Genomic DNA, 18845 nt, shown 5'->3' with positions numbered 1-18845 from the left:
AATGCAGATTCTTGTACCCTACCCCAGACCATCTGGACCAGAATCTGCATTTTTAACCAGATCCCAAGGTGATGGGGAGGCACATTAAAGTGTAGAAGGCCTGCTCACAAGAAGGCAACTGGGGCGTAGCGTTTGCTGTTCTACAAGCTCTAAGTGGGCTCGTGGGTCTTGTGCCTCTCCCTCCACCCCACCCCCACCCCACCCCACCCCATCCTCAGCCCTCTGCCTGGGCCTCTAAGCATCTAGGAGATGATTTTTTTTTAAGCATTGAGCACCAAAGAGTCCCTGTACCTCCTAAGAAAGGGACCCATTCGGGGGTTTTACTCTTAAGAAGTCTTTAAGCTTGTGCTTTACTTTTTCTTACTGTTTATGGCCTCTATGAATTAAGAAGCCTATTGATCAGTTACATGGCTTCTTGTCCATAACGGTTCGTGCCTTGGGGGTTATGCTTGCAAAGGCTTTCTCCATCACAAGATAGCTATATACTTGCTTTTAGCTGACAAATCATTTTCTACCAAAACACCTAGAAAAACAGAAGATAGAGGTATTAGAGTCATTCTGACATTACAGTAATAAGTGAAGCTTGACTGCCATAGAGAAATGGCCTCAGTACTGTTTTTCATTTTATTCTGAAATGTTTTCATTCGTAATGTAGGTTCTGAGCAGCACTTCTTTAAAATCCCACCACTAGCCACCATGTCAACATAGCAGTGGCTGTAATAAAAATAAAGGCGGTAATGCCAGGGGGAGAAAAGCAGAACTTGGTCGCGGTCTCCAGTGTCCAGGCTCAGAAAGCATCAGGTTCTCCCCTTGAGGATTATGTTATGGTAACGAAAGAAACTCACTCTTCCCCTGCATGCAGGCAGACACCTGCATTCCTAAGCTGAACGAAGGGGATCAAATCGTGCTAATCAACGGCCGGGACATCTCAGAACACACCCATGACCAAGTGGTGATGTTCATCAAAGCCAGCCGGGAATCGCACACACGGGAGCTGGCCCTGGTGATCAGGAGGAAAGGTAACAGCCCCTGAGGGAAAGGAGCCTTAGCAAAGAGGGCCTTCTCGGGCCCGTTCCTTGGTTTCGAGATGTTGTGCTCATAGCCAGCATCGGTAAATCAAGAACTTTCCCCTGTTGGGAAACAACCTGCTGGCTGACTTCTCACTTGAAAAATGTGGAGATTTGGCCCCACAGGGCCCCATCCCTCATGACCAGTCCTCTGCAGGTAGGCAGCACCCCCTGCCCCCACTTTCAATACAAGACATGACATTCCTCTCCCCTGTTCCTCGCAGGTCCATCTCAGCCCCCTCCACACACCCCTCTTAGCTGCCTGCCTCTGCCTTCATTTGCATTTTCAACCCTTTCTCAAAGGATCGGGTTATATTTCATTCATGTGCATTTGGTTTCGTTGGAGAGGCTTTAGCAGAATGGGGCCGGAGCCTGGCTGCCTCAAGGCTGTTCTAACTCTGCCTCCTCCTGGCTTCCGGGACCTTGAGCAGATTTCTTACCCAGTCTGTGTTTCAGTTTCCTCTAATGTAAAATGAGGATGACATAGTCGCTACCTCCCGGGATCCCTGTGAAAATAAAATGAGGCTCATACTGGAAAGCATCAAAGATGCTGCCCAGTTCTTAGTGGGTGTTGGAAGGGCAGCCTCTGTTGAATACGGCTACTATTAGTGTTGTTGTTGTTATAAAGCAGGAAGCCCAGTCCTCGAATCCTCCTTCCCAGCTTTCAGACACTGAAGGTAAATGAAGCACGTGACTCGGGCCCTGGCCCTGCATCTCCGTCTGGACTCACAGTCATTGGCACAGCCCACGCCCCCCACATACCTGCCGTCTTTGTTCCCACTAAAACTCCCAGTGCCAGCGCTCATCCCACCTCCTCTGTGAGGTCCTCCCGAATCTCTCCAGCCCCCTAACCCAGCTCCTCCCACCACCCATCTCCACCAAGCACAGCTCCACCCTGGGCACATAGTAGGTGTCACTAGTGACAGTGGCCGACATCTGTGCAGCTCCAGTGAAGTGCCTGCATGGTGTTAGTTGCTTTGCATAATTACCCCCGTCCATTCTTACAATGATCTCATAAGGCTGGTATTCTTATCCCCGAACGAGGATAACAGTCACAGAGAGGTTAAGTAACTTGCTGTGAGTCTTGTAAGGCCATGTGATGGTAGAGAAGGAAGGAACCCAGCAAGTGGAAGCAAGCCTGTCCATCACGTGAAGTGCCAGGTGACCTGCTGGCTGATAAGGGGCGGGGCCTTGGGGGAGAGGGAGGGGAAGTGGAGTCCGAGTGCTCTGGCCAGGCCTTGGGTGGGCATCCCCCACTGACCCATGGCAAGCGGCCAGCACCTTTTTGAGGTGAGGAACAGAGATGTTTGTAGACTAGTGGAGTTGCAAGAGCCGTGCCACCGATTTTCTGTAACTGTCATGATAAGTTCGTTTTTAAAATAAACATTTAAATAAAAAAATAGTAGTAACAGAGAGAGTTACAGAACCCATGAAAATCAGCGAAGAATCTGAGCTTCTGTGATCAGTGAAACGAATGTTCCCTTTAGAGTCAGACGTGTGGACTGAATCCCCGGGTCCCACCCTGGCAGGCTGGGTCACCTTGGACAACTCTTTTGCCTGTGAGCCTGTAAAGTGGGAATAAATAGCTAAATAAGGTGGGAATACTAGTCAGCACTGTGAGGATTCAGTTCAACTGTGTGGCAAAATATAAAAGTTGTTTCTTCTCTTTTACCTTGAAGACAGTAGAGAGTCACTGAAGGCTCTGGAGTAAGGGAGTGACTTCTCTTTCTGGGTCGAAAGGGAGCATTCAGAGATGATCCCAAAGTTTGACGTGATGGTGGACAGAAAGAGGCACGTGAGGGGAGTGGTGTGCATGGAGGGGAGGAGGAGGTGCTCTGTTGGTTTTCACCTGTATCGAGTCTGACGTGAAGGGAGAATTCTGAAGAAGAAGCTAAGAGGTGTCTACTCCAGAGCCTCCCACCTAACAAGAGCCTTGAGTTAGAGATGAACTGACCTAGCTCTGTGGGGTAGGGGTGTGGGCAGCGCCAGACCCCATACCAGCTTCCTGGGAAAATGCCTGTTTGAAGGGAACCTGAGAAGGAAAGAAGAGCTGGGTAGAAGAATAACCAGATCGGAGAAAGCAAAGGGAGAAAATGTGTTCTCTTCAATGACATGTGTTCCCGTCCTCTTACCTCTGACAAAAGCCTCTTGAGTCCTAAACACCATCATTTAAGGCTAACCAGAAAGATTAGTATGTCATTTTGTATAATTAGCACATATTGAATCATTCAACGGGAAGTAGTATCTTTGGTGAAAATGATTACCATGTGCTTAATCATTTAATAAGATGTTTTAAACCGTCTGCATTCAGGTGTCACAAGTATAATTTGCGGGGGAGGAAACTGATCCCCTGCGCGTGGCTGGGCAACCCTGACACACCCCTTCTTGTCCACTGCAGCTGTCCATTCGTTTGCCGAAATCAAATCTGAAGATGAACTGAACCAGCTCTTCCCAGAGGCCATCTTCCCCGTGTGTCCGGAGGGCGGGGACACGCTGGAGGGTTCCATGGAGCAGCTAAAGAAGGGCCTTGAGAGTGGGACGGTGCTGATCCAGTTTGAGGTAAGAGACCCCCGGGGCCTCGGTGGGCTGCTGATGGCTGCAGGGTCCCCCGAGTCGTCACCAGGCAGCCGGACTCATCGAGGAACCCCTGAGGGGCTCAAGGCCTCCGGGAGAAAGCCGGGGCGGGGTGGCTGGGGCCATGGCCCGTCCCTGAACTCTGCCTCCCCTTCCTGTTCTAGTAACGATCAGTAGTCATGGAGAAATCTGTCAGAAACCGAGGAGGTGGGACTCTGAGAATGTTTAGCTGCCAACACAAAAGCTCAGAACACTCGCAGTCGAAGGTGGTGGAGAGGCAGCGTGGGCGAGCGCAGAGGGCTGATGGAGGAGCCGGGCCCTGACCCCAGCAGGCATGCTGTAATTTGGAGCACTTGATACCATCCCATGAGGGCACAGGGGCTGGGCTTCTCAAGTCCCCCAGAACCTTGGGGACATGAGTGGGGATCAAAGTCAGACCCCGTCTTCCCTCCCCAGGAGACACCTCTGCTCATGGGATTGAGGTTGTTGACAAAGGCACACACAGAGACTCTGCAAAATAAAGTAGGACTCAAGGAGGCTCAGTTTTCAAGTCAGTTTTACTGACTGCCAGCAGCAGCAGCAACAGAATATAAATAGAATGTATTTATCTTCCACATTTTTTAAAAGTGGTAGAAGACAGAGTCGTTCATGCAGTGAAAGATAACAGAAGCGAACAGAGAAAGCATAAAACAGGCTGATGAAAGACAGTTGATCATGATTAATGACAACACACAGTCTGGATTCATAAATTAGCAAAGTCTCAGGTCAGATTCAAAAGCCGGAGTCTGCACTGCATTGTTTATTAGAAAGCCATATAAAGAGAAGAGTTGCAGAAGCAAAACTAGGGAATTTGTCAAATGTTTATGACTGCATATTGGTTTAGGAAAGCATAAGTAATGTGAATATCAAACAAGAAAGATGCAAAGCAGAGAGTCTTGAGTGAGAGAGAGGTTTATTTTACAATGGGGTAAGGAATAGAATGTAAATAAAATACATTATTAGAGCAGTGTGTATTGAACAATAGTAGAAAGGAAAACCCACAATGAAAGGTGAGTTGACCCCACCCAAAAAATCAGTAGGGAATTTTGAACTTAACAGCCTTGACAGATAATATAGGCAAAAAATAAGTTGAAATCAGGATAAAAGGGTAAGAATAGTAAGATTACTTAGATAGAATTGATGAACATATACTAAATATCTATTAATACAAAGATAAAACCTTTTTTCCAGTGGCCTGCAGGAGGCTAGGTAGGCTTAAGACTTTTAAAAGAAAAAAAATTGTAGACTCTTTGCATTGCAAAAACCTCAAAATTGAGACATACATTTTAAACACTAAAACTCAGGTTTTTGGGCAGGGGGGTGAAGTGTCTGATTTGTTTTTTTAACTTTTTATTTTATATTGAAGTTTAGCCATTTAACAGTTGTAATAGTTTCATGTGCACAGCAAAGCAACTCAACTTTAAACATGTATTAAAACACTTAAAACAAGGAGTACTTAAAAGCCAGAACATATCAGTTTTATTCTGTTGGCAGGGAATTGGAAGGAAATGTCAAAGGGGAATTGTACTTTGGAGTCGTCCGTTCCTTCATCCAGCGAGTGTGTATTAGGTATTTATCATGTGCCAAATGCTGGATCAGGAACACAGTCAGGGAAGGAGAAGGGGGGTTTCTGGCCCCAAGAATCTTACAGTCTTAATTTTGGTATATTGGTGGGAATGTATCATGAGTCCCAGAAGCAGCTGAAGACCAAGGTTTCATTCCACAGAATGTATGTTCTGTAGGAACTGGAGGTGAGAGGTTTCCTCTAGAATAAGATGTAGTATTAATAGAGGGTGGATGGGACTAAGTGTGGAGGGGAGGGTATCCCAGGATGGTCGCAGACTAAGCTCATAGGCGCAGGTAGGCAAACAATCCTCCCTGGGGTGACCGGCACTCAAGAGTCCTGGGAGATGTCTCCAGGTGACGGAAGCTCTTCACCCAGGCTGAACCAGGTCTCTTTGATCAGACTGTCCACAAGGAGGCGCTGTGGGCTCTCGGTGAGGAAAAAGATGGCGCCTGGTCTTCTACAGTGCTCCAGAAAATCCCCTCCCCTTTCATGTTTTCCATGAGACTCCTCTAAGAGGTTTGTTTTCCTTGAGCAATAATGTTCACTGAAATTCGTTAAGAAGATAAAAAATGCTTTAGCAAGAAGTACCCAGCTGTCTCCCTGTGGTTTTGAGCAGTATTTCTCACAGGGTGACACCCTGACCACCTGTGTGGATATCACCTGTGAAGTGAAGTCAAGTCAAGTCGCTCAGTCGTGTCCGACTCTCTGCGACCCCATGGGCTGTAGCCCACCAGGCTCCTCCGTCCATGGGATTTTCCAGGCAAGAGTACTGGAGTGGGTTGCCATTTCCTTCTCCAGATCTTCCCAACCCAGGGATCGATCCCAGGTCTCCCGCATTATAGGCAGACGCTTTACCATCTGAGCCACCAGATGTCACCTGAGGAGACTGTTAAACAGCCTCAGCCCACAGCTACTCAAATCAGCCGCACTGGGAGGGCACCTGGGTACTGGTTCTTAATAAGGTCACCAGGAGGCTTTCATGCACAAGCTGATCCTCAGAATGGGAGAGTAAAGATCACACCAGAACCACTGTCCCACCTAAGTCCTGCCTTTAGAGCCTGTACTTGGACTACAGAAGCAATAAGAAATGGAGGACATAGGATTTTTAGGGTTAAATTCTTGTATGTACAGATTTCATTCATTTAATCAAAACATTTCCTAGAAATTAAGTAGGAAAAGCCTCTTTTTCCACACACTCCAAAATGCGGAACAAATGCTCTTCGATGGAGCTAGAGGGATCCATGGAGCCCTGACTTTCAGTCTCTCCACACTGCCCACGAAGGAATCCTAGACTGTGAAATTCAACTCAACAACCACTGCTCTAGGTGGGGGAAGATGTCTTACACAGCTGCTGAAGGAGCGGAAGACCAAAGGAAGGCAAAAGGTGCCTCGAATGTGCCTTTACTGTGTGCCAAGGGCTTATGGACATCCTCTCCCAGTAGCCCCCTGTAGATGCTGTCATTATCACTTTGTATAAATTGTATACAAATTTGTATAAATGAAGGATCAGAGTCTTGGAGAGGTTCTCTTACAATAAATGGCACAGCCTGATTGGAACCCAGGCAGGCTAAACTCACAGAACTTGTCCTCTTAACAACTATAGAACCTTCATGTAGTTATATGCGCGTGTGCTCAATTGCGCAGTCATGTCTGACTCTGCAACCCCATGGACTGTAACCTGCCAGGCTCCTCTGTCCATGGGATATCCCAGGCAGGAATGCTAGAGTGGGTTGCCATTTCCTCTTCCAGAGAATCTTCCTGACCCAGGGATCAAATCAGTGTTCCTGCATGGGCAGGCAGATTCATGGTGCTACTGAGCCACCTGGAAACCCCCTTATGTAACTGCTGTTTCTGCATGAGAATTGTTAGAATAACATAACATCAGAGCTAAGAAAGATCTGAAATGCCGTCTAGCCACGTGGAGTGAGAAGACTAAATCCTGACTCTACCACTTGCTTCCTATGTGACCTCACGCACGTCCCTTAACCTCTGTGGCCTCTACTTCCCCATCTGTAAATTGGGTATTTCACGGCTAGTTGTTTTTTTTGAGGAATAGCCGATTAACGATGTTGTGATAGTTTCAGGTGAGCAGTGAAGGGACTCAGCCATTTGGAATGGACAGGTACACACTGCCATGTCTAAAACGGATAACCAACAAGGACCTACTGAATAGCACATGGAACTCTGCTCAATGTTATGTGGCAGCTTGGATGGGAGGGGAGTTTGGGGGAGAATGGAAACATGTATATGTATGCCTGAGTCCCTTCAGTGTTCACGGGAAATTGTCATGGGCTAGTTGTAAGGGTTAAGAGGAGATAAATGTGTTGTCTGCCACATGGTCAGAGTGCAATAAAAAGTAACTATTACAATTTATAAATAAAGTCTAAAGAACCTGCCCCATCCATACAAGAAGTGCAACCCAGCGTGTCTGACTCCAGAGTCTTGGCTATTCTGTTTCCCCACCTGCTCCTCTTCCAGTGCCTTTGGCAGATGGCAGCTTGACTGTTGGAGGCTGTGTCTAAGAGCAAGAGGCAGGGCCTGGTTCCTAGCAGGTGCCCATACCACCCTCTCCCCGGCACAAAGGACCTGCCCTGGGGGATCTCGGCTGTGGGTGGAATCCCTTTTGCAATGATAACAAGCTGGTTTTCAGAACAGCTTGCTTTGAAGCATTTTTCATTAATGGAATTCCCGTCCCTCCTGTGGCTTTCAGTAAACAATTACACATGTGTTCCAGAAAGCATTTGGTTCCAGCTGTAGTAAAATCACACTTAATAATTAGCGTTTCTGTAGCATTTTGGAATGCACCAAGTGCGTCTCACATATGTTGTCCCAGTTGACTCTCTCAGCAGTTCTGTGAGACAGATAGGGACAGAATTATTGGGATCACTCCTTTTGTAAGTGGCGAGAACAAGGCTCAGTGGCTGCAGGACTCCCCCAGTGCCACCCTGCTGGTCAGAGATAGAGCTGGGATTAGCATCTGTGTTGAAAGCCCATTTGTCAGAACTCACCAGGTGTGATCCAGTTCTCCACCCAGCCTCCAACGGGATCTCTTGTCTTCAGGAGCCACACGGTGTGAGCCATTTCTTGTGACCCATTTGCCAGCATTGATCACCAGCCCCAAACCACCTCAATACCGTGTGTGGCCGAGGTACGGCGTTCCTCTGTCTCTCACGTAAAGAAGCCCAGACTTGGGGTTCACAAGGCCCAAATCCATTACCATTACCACCTCCAGGACGCTCTCCTCTAAGGAACTCTTGGACTCAGCCCCAGGGTCATTCCTTCCTGAGTAACCTGTGGCTCATTCCATGCTTCTTCCCGAGTTGAGCTTTCTGTGTCGGCAAGGGAGAGGGAATGCATTCAGTATAGTCAACCCTGGGTAAGAGCTAAGTGATGATGCGAACTGTCCTTTGAGAACCAACTTCCCAGCACACGAAGGCCCCTCGTGCCCATCCTCACCCAGTGGCCTTGCAACCTCTTTGGAGATTTGTGGAATGCAATTAATAGAAAATGAGAAACATCTGTCCTCTAGCCTCCCAGGACTGATAAGTTGGAGTGTCTACAGAGCTCCATCAAAGGTCATGCCAGACTTGGAGACCCCTGCCCCTCCCACCTCAGCATCTTCCCTCTTTACCAAAACCAGATGCCATCTTTTTATCTCTTCTGACCACTGTTTTTCCTGAACCTGCTTCTACATCACCCATTAGAAGAAACATCCATTACTGTCAAAGCAGGTGACTTACTACTTACTGGTTGCTATGATCACTGTAAACTTGATTTGGAAGGACAAAAACAACTGCAGGCTTAACACATGTAGGTGTACCTTCAAGATCGAAGCTCACAACAAAAAGCTTTTTTTTTGATTTTCCAGATTTTTGTTTTAAGAAAGGCAAATGTTATCAAGTATAACATCTATGGAATACAAGGAGCAGACTGTGGGCTTTGGAATGAACACATGAGAAGCCTTTACCTTTCAAGTGCCAGGGACCCATTTAAAGGAGTTGCCACCCCAGCTCATTGCCAAGGATTTCCCTGTGAAAGAGTAAGAGTCTTGTAAGAATACTTGAGTCTGCCAGCACTGGGACCTGCATCTAGGACTGGGATCTGAAGTAGCACTCTCGAAAGTCCCCAGATTGCCAGCAACAGTGTCAGTTCATTTCGGCAAACCTTTACAGGAAGGTAGGGAGAGATTCTGGAGTCCCCCCAAGGCAGTGTCCTGGCCCTCTGACTGGGTCAGGTATGGGAAAGATGAAAGTCCCTAATGTGGGTGAGCTGTTGATGAGCAGGGAATTGTTCTTATGTCTGCAAAGTAGAGAATAACCTCTCAAGGCCTTCATGAAAAGGGGCTACTCTTAGCCTAGTTACCTGCCTCTAAGCCACCTCTCATCCTGCTCTTTTTGTTCAGAACAGCAGATCCCATCATTCTGCCACACTACACATTTTTATTGAGCACGCTGGCCTAGGGCTTTAATGGAACAAACAAAGTTACCTGCTTTCTTGGAGACCACAGTTTAGTGCTTGGCACAGAAAGTACAGTATATGACTGTCTTGAAAGTCTTTGCCCTGCATTGGACTGTGGGTCATTGCCAAGGGCATGAAAGGCAGTCTCTCTCTACCGTTTGCTCTCCTTGCCCATTGTCCCTTCAACTCCCTTCATTTTTTTGTCTTTTCTTTCTTCCTCCTCCTTGGATTGTTGCTGCTGCTGCTAAGTCGCTTCAGTCGTGTCCGACTCTGTGCGACCCCACAGACGGCAGCCCACCAGGCTCCCCCATCCCTGGGATTCTCCAGGCAAGCCTTCAGGAATTCTAATGAGAATTCCCTCTCAGTCTGGTAGTACAGTTGATGGGGTGCTTGCTTCCACTGTGCTCAGCCTTGCCAGCACATGCTGGTTGGAGCCAAGTGGGTGTCCAAGGCCTTTATCTGAGGGGTGTGAGCAGGGTTCATATCTTTGGTTGGACCAGAAATCCGAGATCAGCGTTGTCTCCTGATGTCCTCCCTCTGCTCTGAGATGATCTTTTCAAAGGAGACGTGTTTAAACTGGAAAACTGATACCTTACCCAGCCCATGCAAACCATGCTGGTCTCCTCCAGCTCCCAGTGTTCAGTTTTCTGTCTCTGAAGGTCAGAGCCAGTGATACTGTGTTTAAAGCTGTACTTTAAATACAGCTGTCCCATAGCAAACCCTCTCAGCTGATCTTCTTATAATTCACCCTTAGTTTCACAACTACTCAGAACTAGACCCTGGTGGTTCAGATGGTAAAGAATCTGCCTGCAATGCAGGATCCTCAGGTTTGATCCCTGGGTCAGGAAGAGCCCTGGAGAAGGGAATGGCAACCCACCACAGTACTCTTGCCTGGAGAATTCCATGGACAGAGGAGCCTGGAGGGCTACAGTCCATGGGATTGCAGAGTCAGATATGACTGAGCAACTAACACATAGAATTACACTCTGATAATGATGAGAACAAAGCACTTGAGGACATTAAAAATTAAGATTTTAATAAAACTAAGTGGTCTTACAACCCTCCCTGCCTATGACCTTCCTCAGCCTCCTGATTGCTCTCATTCTAGGGCAGAATTAAAGGGATCTTAATGACTGGCAGTTCTTGCCTGCTTCACATACCTTTAGCCCAAGAATGAACAAAACAAACTGTCTTTCCAACGAGTAGTTCTTGAAAGAGCCATGTCTCAAGTTCTGCCTAATGGTCTTCAGCTCATTTTCTCCCATCCCTGATTCTTGCAGAAAGACATACCTGTGTTTCTAACACATCACTGTCCACTCTGGACCACTCTTCCTCTGGGCAGTGTGCCACACAATTTACAAAGTCTGGAGAAGAGTCAGTAAATTAAAAGAACTTGAAAAGCAACTGCTAACTCCTTCAGAAACTAAGTGTGTGAACAGGACTGAAGCAATCCAGTGGGAAGAGCATTCAGTATTAGCCTTGGCAAGGCAGACATAAAAATGAGTGTGTTGTCAATCCTTCTAAAGGCCAAAAAAAAAACAACAACTTACCTTTACTTACCCAATTTTGTGTAAAAATTTTTTAGTTTTATATATAAATTTCTTTCGTTGTAGCTCTTTTTCTTCTTTCATTTGAGTTTTTAAAAATTCACATTGTAATAATTCAAGTAATTCAGAAATCTCCTAACTTCTGTTATAATTTACAAATAATAATTTGATGTGTATCCTTGCATACTTGTTCTATTGTTGATGCAAATAAACTTTATACACACGTGTATGTAAGTGCACATACATACACTGTACACACATTGTACATATGCTGCTATGTATAGAAGTGGGATCATCACTGTTATTCTGCCACTTGCATTTTTTACTTAACTAGATGAGGGGATATCCTTTTGAATCTGTACTTTTAGTCCATCTTATTCTATTACTTGCACATAATTTGTGGTATGACAGTATCATAATTTAAGTCGACACTTCTCCCTATTAGGAAATATTCGGGCTGTTCCCAGTTTTCTACTAATAAGAAAATATTTTGATGCAGATAAATTTCTTTGATATGTATCTTTATGCACTTCTGTCAAATAAAGTCCAGGGTGTGCACATTTAAAGTTTTACAGATAGTTCTATAGTACTTTATTTTTAATTTTGCTTTAATACTCTATAATCTTATCAGCACTTATTTACTGCTGAGATACTTCATAAACTTGTTGCAGTTAAAGCCCTTTGCTAGATCTATGCTTTTCCACTAAACCATCTCAAGTTGATTACATTTACATTTTTGTTATTTGGAAAAGAAAAACTTCCTGCCTCCAGGTTAGCATTACTGATTATATTCACTCAATTAAATTTCACTTCTATGAAGTTAGAACCAAAATGACATTTAGGGGAATTGACTGACTCAGATATTCTCCTTCTCCCGGAATCAAACCAAAACTTCTAATAAATCACAAATGTATTTCTAGAAGGAGCCTGGAGAGTCCATTAAAGCTCACAGACATCTAAGAAGTTGCTCAGTGGCTACTTGATTGTTAGGAGCTGAAATTGTAAAGATGATTAATACTTGAGCTTAGGGAAATACTGGAAATTCTGAACATTTGGTAAATGTATGAGACATAATTATCATTACCAAAAATCTCTCTGCTAATTGTCTCCTGTGCAGTTTGTTTGTTTAGTAAAAGAACTAATCAGAGAAAAAAAAGAAACAGACCAACAAAAGCTGGTTTATAAAATAAAAAATACAAAATATGCAAAAATATACAGGGAAAGACATTGTTCTGCCTCTCTATTCACATTGCAAGCACATTTTAATTGATGATGCTGGCTGCAATTTGGCAAACTAACCATTCTCATATTCCCCTATAGGACAACTGCACTATATACATACATATCTCCTCAAAAATATGCTTTAATTCAGTAATTCTGTTCCTGGGAATATTTAATAGTAAACAATTGAAAACAGTTCAATCAAGAAGTGGAATAAAAGTTAAACTTTGAAAACTTACAGATTGTTGAGCTAGCTGAAATCATGTATATAGAGAATATTTCAAGTGTTTAAATGACACAGGAAACTAGGCATTATATAATAACTAGGAGAAACAGCCTTCAAAAATATGGTGATAGTTCCCAGAACACTTCTTGTGAGACATGAGATCCTCCATGGCCAAGTTAGCTTGAGAAATGCTCTAATCAGAATTAAATAAGCTTATGCACTGCAGGACTTGCCAAGTTAGAGATTCATAGAATATAAGATGACTTACAGTATTACCTAAATTTCCTTGACCTTGAAACTTACTCTAAGCACCACCTAGTATAGTTTTTTCTAGAATACTTGGGTTCCATAGAACATAATATAGAAGTGCTAATATACGTTGTCTCATTTTTTGTTTTTAAAAAAGTAACGTATCTGTGTATTATGTGTAGTCACACATATAATTACATACATTTGTATACATGTGTGCATGAAAAACAGATAAAATAGATGGAAAGAGATATCTTAGGGTTGTGAAGTTACTGATTGTTTTTTTGGTTTATATTAGTCTGAATTTTTCAAGTTTTCTCCGAAAAGTCACTTCCAACACTGAAAAAAAAAAAAACTTTTAGAATTCCCACAAAGTTAACTAAAACCACTGGTGAATATTGTTTCACACTCTAGTTCAAAGTGGCAGATACAGATGTGTAGAAAAGAGAACTCAAAAAGGAAGGAGGAAACTTTGGGAAGGAATAGATGTGTCTTGGGGCTTCCCTGGTGGCCCAGCTAGTAAAAAGCCCATCTGCTAATTCAGGAGACGAGACTCGGGTTCCATCCCTGGATCAGGAAGATCCCCTGGAGAAGGAAATGGCAACCCACTCCAGTATTCTTTCCTGGAAAATTCCATGGACAGAGGAGCCTGCAGGTCCGTAGGGTTATAAGAGTCAGACACGACTTAGTGCTATCTTTCTTTCTTTTTCAAAGAGAAAAGCTCAAGCATTAAGAGTCAGATCAGAGTTCAGCCTCTCATTTGTAATCTTGAGCCAAGCTTTTCATCTGTGTCTCTTGCTTGCAAGATAAGAATACTATTAAATACCTTTCCTAGAGCTGTTATTAACATGACATCAGGTACAGTACAAATGTGTCTAATATGTGCTTCTAGAGGGTTTTAACTGAATTTTTGCTAGTGATTGCATGCATAGGGAAATACCTCCTTAAAGGAATATTTAATTGAAGTTTACTATGTATTGAAATAAATGTTTTTACTGTGGAGGTATACTTCTGAAATGATGAATGAAAATCCTCTTGTTCTTGGCAAAGAACGTGGTTCACTCCATTAAATTGGAGGTAAATGTTTTTAGACTAATGTAAATGATTTCTATTTAATTTTTAGTCAGAACTCTTTTTTTTCCTCTACTTGCTTTTAGTTCTTGTCAAATAATTGTCATGAAGATGAAGTTTTACTTACTGTGATCCATTATCTGTGACTCACACTCCTTCCTATGACTTTTTTCCCCCCAAGAGTCTCATGTTAAAAAAAAAAATCCATATATATTGAAGAATTTAGTCAGTTTCTCATGGGATTACAGAATTTCTTACTGGGAAGATTTTTCTCTTAATATATAAAACCACTGTTAAATGTTGAGATTTGGCTGCTGTGAATGGTAAACTTTACTGTTAGAGTATGTTTTCACACTCTTCATAGCTGTTTTTTCCTTTCTTTTTTTTTTCACTTCCTGTTTGTCATATAGCAACTCTATAGAAAGAAGCCTGGTTTGGCCATCACGTTTGCAAAGCTGCCTCAAAATCTAGACAAAAACCGATATAAAGATGTACTGCCTTGTGAGTATCTGGCATGAATGCCTCCTCCCCCCACACACACTGAGATAATGTTTCCCTTTTTAAAACAGATTGTCTGGTATTCTGGAACGACTCTCAGTGTGTCTGTAAACACCACCGTCTTTATTGCAGCCATTTCAAACTCGGAACAGTTGGGGAATAGTGTTTATGCTAATGAGGCGAGGGCTGCAGATGGGCTGGGAACTGAACCCTTGTTTACTTGGGGTGGTAAAAATAACACTCCGAATAATCAGTAAATTTCTTTCTCCTCCACAGATGACACTACCCGGGTATTGTTGCAGGGGAACGAAGATTACATTAATGCGAGTTATGTGAACGTAAGTTAGAATTCCGGATCATGAGAAAAGGCACATTAATCGTTGTAACAAGCATGACAGTGACATGCGTGGGGCTTTGCAGTCGGCAAACTGCTTCCCTATTCACTGTCTTGTCTCAGCACCACAGCAGCCGTTGAGGAAAGGCAGGATAGTCTCATTATACAGAGGGTGACACTAAGGTTCAGAGATTAAATCATCTGAAAAGTCGTAAAGCTAACAGAAGATGAGACCAAAATTCAGCCTTCTGTCCTCAACTGCTGACCTATAGGTGTTTTGTTTGACCATTGGTACATTTGTAACTTTCTGTATTTTCCCCCCAATCTGATTACTATACATCCTGCCTAAAAATAAAACCACCATAGCCGAAAAACAAAAGGTCCAAAATTTCAACTTGTCGTGGGGAAAGTATTCATTTCACTGTGAAAATGCATCTTGGGCAACTTAGCCTCTCTGAACCTCAGCCTCTTCATCTAAACCAGGGCTCAGCACACTATTTCTGTAGAGGGCTAGACCGAAAATATTTTGGTCTCTGCAAGCCAAAAGACAAAATTGAGGATATTAATTAGGTACTTATATATACCATTTCAAATGCAACCATGCAAAAATATAAAAAAAAATACTGTTAGCTCTCAGTGCAGCATTTAAATTTGGCCCTCAGCTCACTGTTTATCTGATCTAAATAAACAGAGGACTTCTCAAGTTCTCAGATTATAGCATGATGTCAATAACTACCAGCAAGAATGGGTCTGATCAGTGATTCTACTCATTCCGAAGCATCTGTGAGATTCATTGACCCTCACTTTCAGCATTTCTGGTGTCCTGTGATTAGAGCACTGAAATGGTGGGGGCGGTAAGACCATGCACTCAGGGGTGGGGAGTGGCTAAGACCAGGGCTGAGAAAGCCATTAACCAAGCACCAACCAAGCCATGAATGAGGCACCTCCATCTACTATCCCCACCTAAGAACGAGTGAATCGCTGTGCTGTTCCAAGGCTCAGCCAGTTCTGAGTGTTCTTTTACAGAAAACACTTAGTTTAGGGACTTTGCAGCAGTTTAGTGGTTGAGAGTCTGGCTTCTAATACAGGGGATGTAGGTTCAACCCCTGTTGGGGAAAGCAGGATCCCACATGCCAACTAATAAGCTCGCAGAGTCTAGATCCTGCATGCCACAGCTGAGACCGGACACGGCCAAATAAATAATTAAAAACAGAGAAGACTTAGTTTAGAAGTAAAAGCAGAGCAGGGTAGGAGAGGGATGACAGTGGCACTTATTTTAACATTTTAACATTTATCAGTTCGGACAGTAACTATTGTAAGGGGGTGATGTGTTCAGGAACTTGAATCTGATAATCATTTCACAGTGTATACGTATATCAAACCATCATGTTGTATACCTTAAATATATACTTTTTATTTGTCATTTATACCTCAGTGAAGCTGGGGAGAAAAATTGATCAGCTGAGTGGCGCAGACATTGGCAGCCATGCAGAAAGCAAAGTGTAACAGTAGTTGGTGGCATAAGCCTGTGTGGTTTATGCTTTAAAGAAACTATTTTGATAGAAAACCCTGCATATGAAAAGTTGTGGGCATAAGGATTGGCATGGGTTGCTGAAAATGCAGATTCCCAATATTGATTATATATAGGATACAGCAGAGAAGGTCATTTAAACTCTTTCATCTTGTAGGTCCACTTCTGATTATCACCTATTAAATTTCACAAAGTTTTATCCTGAGTAGCTAACATTATTGTCAAACACCTTTGAAGCATTTTCTAAAAGTAGCTTTTCCTTTGATTATTCTTATTGACCAAAACTTGGTAGAACTGTTCTTCTGGTGTGCTGACAGTCAGCAGCTAGAAGTGTGTGAGCTGTAGTTCCCTGTCCACCTTGTGGCAGTAACAGATTCTAATGCCTGAACCATCTCCTGCCAGATGGAAATTCCTGCTGCTCACCTTGTGAACAAGTACATTGCCGCTCAGGGACCCCTGCCACATACCTGTGCACAGTTCTGGCAAGTGGTCTGGGACCAGAAGTTATCACTCATCGTCATGTTGACGACTCTCACTGAGCGAGGCCGGGTAAGTGGCTTGACTTCCAGACAGGCGTGTGTCACTCTATGCTCTGCCAGAACGCGAACTTCAGAGCTGGAAAAGGCCTTACTGAAATGTTGCCCAGTCCAGCCCACTTGGTGACCCATGAATCTGTACACAGCTCCTGACAGACAGCTCCAGGGATGAGAAACTCAGCCCTCCTCCTTCCCACTTGCTGGCCTTTCCAAGCTAAGCAGTGGTCAGACAGCCCCTTCCATTCCTGCCTTGGATCTGTTACAGCAAGCTGCAAGGCGCTTCCCTTGCCTCACCTGCCCCAGAACTCCTGTGTTAGCTGTGATCTCACCCACCTAGGACACATGCTGATCCTCAGAAGGGCAGTGTTTAAGGGCCAGGTTCACAATGGAATACAAAGTAGGAGAAATTACCTCTGCTTGTGTTACAGCAAAACCTGATGCAAAAAAAAAAAGAAAAAAAAAAAGCTAAGAAGGGCTTAATTAGAAGAGCGATGGCAGTATGCTGTGTTCAGCCTGACGTGTGTTTCACAGGAACAGATCGCTGATTGTGTAACTGAAGTCACTGTGCAGGGAGTGCTGTGTAGCATGAATTCTCTAACTTCTGTCTGCATCTAGGTATCTTCATGATGAAATGTTCATCTGGAAACACATTCAAAAATCAAATATAAATTAATATTTAAGGGATCTATGTGCCACTTCCTTCCAGGCCTGTCCTCAGTATATAGTTCAGAATGCCAGATGGATCTGTGCCAGAAGTTAGATTATAGAATCGGAATGGATCGTATGTTTGAGGAGATCAGTCTACACTCTCACCCCAAAGAGCAAAATCAGGGTTCCTGCTAATTCTGGAGAGCCTTGTGGGTTCACCTAGGCTGTCCCAGGCAGATGGCTCCCCACCTTGGCTAAAACACTTCCAGGGTCCATCCATGGGTTATTCAGCTCTGATTAAAAAAACAAAAAATCCCTCTTCATAATGAACTGAAATCCACACCGCTTTGAACCCCACCCCACCAGCTTCTCTTGCCTGGAAGACACAGTAATAAGTGGCCCTTCTCTTCCATGCAGTGCCCTTTCAGATATCTGAAGATAATCTTGGACCACCATTAAGTGGGTGGTCAGCAGAAATTGTCTGGTCTTTGTCTCAGTCTTGCTGTGGAGTAAGTCTCCCCATTTTGTACTCATACACTTGACTCCTGAGACCTACACTGTGGCATATCGGTGGGGCTCTGGAGCCAGACTCTCTGGGTTCAGAACAGGTTCTTCTGGAGCAAGTTATAAATACTTAACCTGTCTGACCCTCAGCTTCCCTGTCCGTAAGCTGCAGATAGTGGTGCCGTCTCAGAGGGTTTGTGGGGACTGAGACAGTATATATGGAAAGCTTAGAGAGCTGTCTGTCACAGTGTCTGGCAAACAGCTCTGTGTGTATGTCCATCACTATCATCCCTGGGAGGATTTGCGATCAGATCTGGCCTTTTGTGTGCCTCACGCTGCTTGGCCTTCCCATCTGTCATTGTTCACCTCGGCCCTCACTCTTGGCTTCTTGTCACTCAGTGTTGATCAGAATCTCTTCATATAAAATCACTGTTTAAAAATATAAAGGCCCTCAAGAGACAATCAGAAGTTCCTTCTAGGATGCTGTGAGTCAAAGGCATTGCAGACACTCGTTGGGGAGCAGTTGCTGACTCTCCCAGCTCTGCTTCCAGCCCTTGCCATCTCTGCATCTGGTTTACCTAGTTACTGTGAGAACTCTCAGAGGCTTTGCTGAAATCACAAGGCAACAGGTCTATGGCATCCCTTTGTCTGGGAGTCTTGTTTTTTGCCTGTTTTTAATTTTTGTTAATATTCTGTTTCTGTGTGCCTGTGTGTGATTTTCTGATCTTGTTTTGAAAGGCAGTGAAGTTACTGGGGCCTTTAATGAACTCCAGGA

At 44.1% G+C, this 18845-nt stretch overlaps 1 protein-coding gene across 1 annotated transcript in view; it reads left to right on the top strand.

Moving 5' to 3' along the window:
• Nucleotides 1–18845, top strand: part of PTPN3 (protein tyrosine phosphatase non-receptor type 3) — a 118687-nt gene that overhangs the window by 85646 nt on the left and 14196 nt on the right. The window contains exons 20-24 of the mRNA XM_052644804.1: nt 863–1019; nt 3466–3626; nt 14430–14520; nt 14794–14855; nt 16785–16931. Of these exons, the coding sequence (XP_052500764.1) occupies nt 863–1019; nt 3466–3626; nt 14430–14520; nt 14794–14855; nt 16785–16931 (618 nt within the window). The remainder of the gene's footprint in view (nt 1–862; nt 1020–3465; nt 3627–14429; nt 14521–14793; nt 14856–16784; nt 16932–18845) is intronic.

The sequence above is a fragment of the Budorcas taxicolor genome, chromosome 8 (assembly GCF_023091745.1).
Source record: "Budorcas taxicolor isolate Tak-1 chromosome 8, Takin1.1, whole genome shotgun sequence".
NCBI lineage: Eukaryota > Metazoa > Chordata > Mammalia > Artiodactyla > Bovidae > Budorcas > Budorcas taxicolor.
This window is presented reverse-complemented; position numbering and strand designations above follow the sequence as displayed.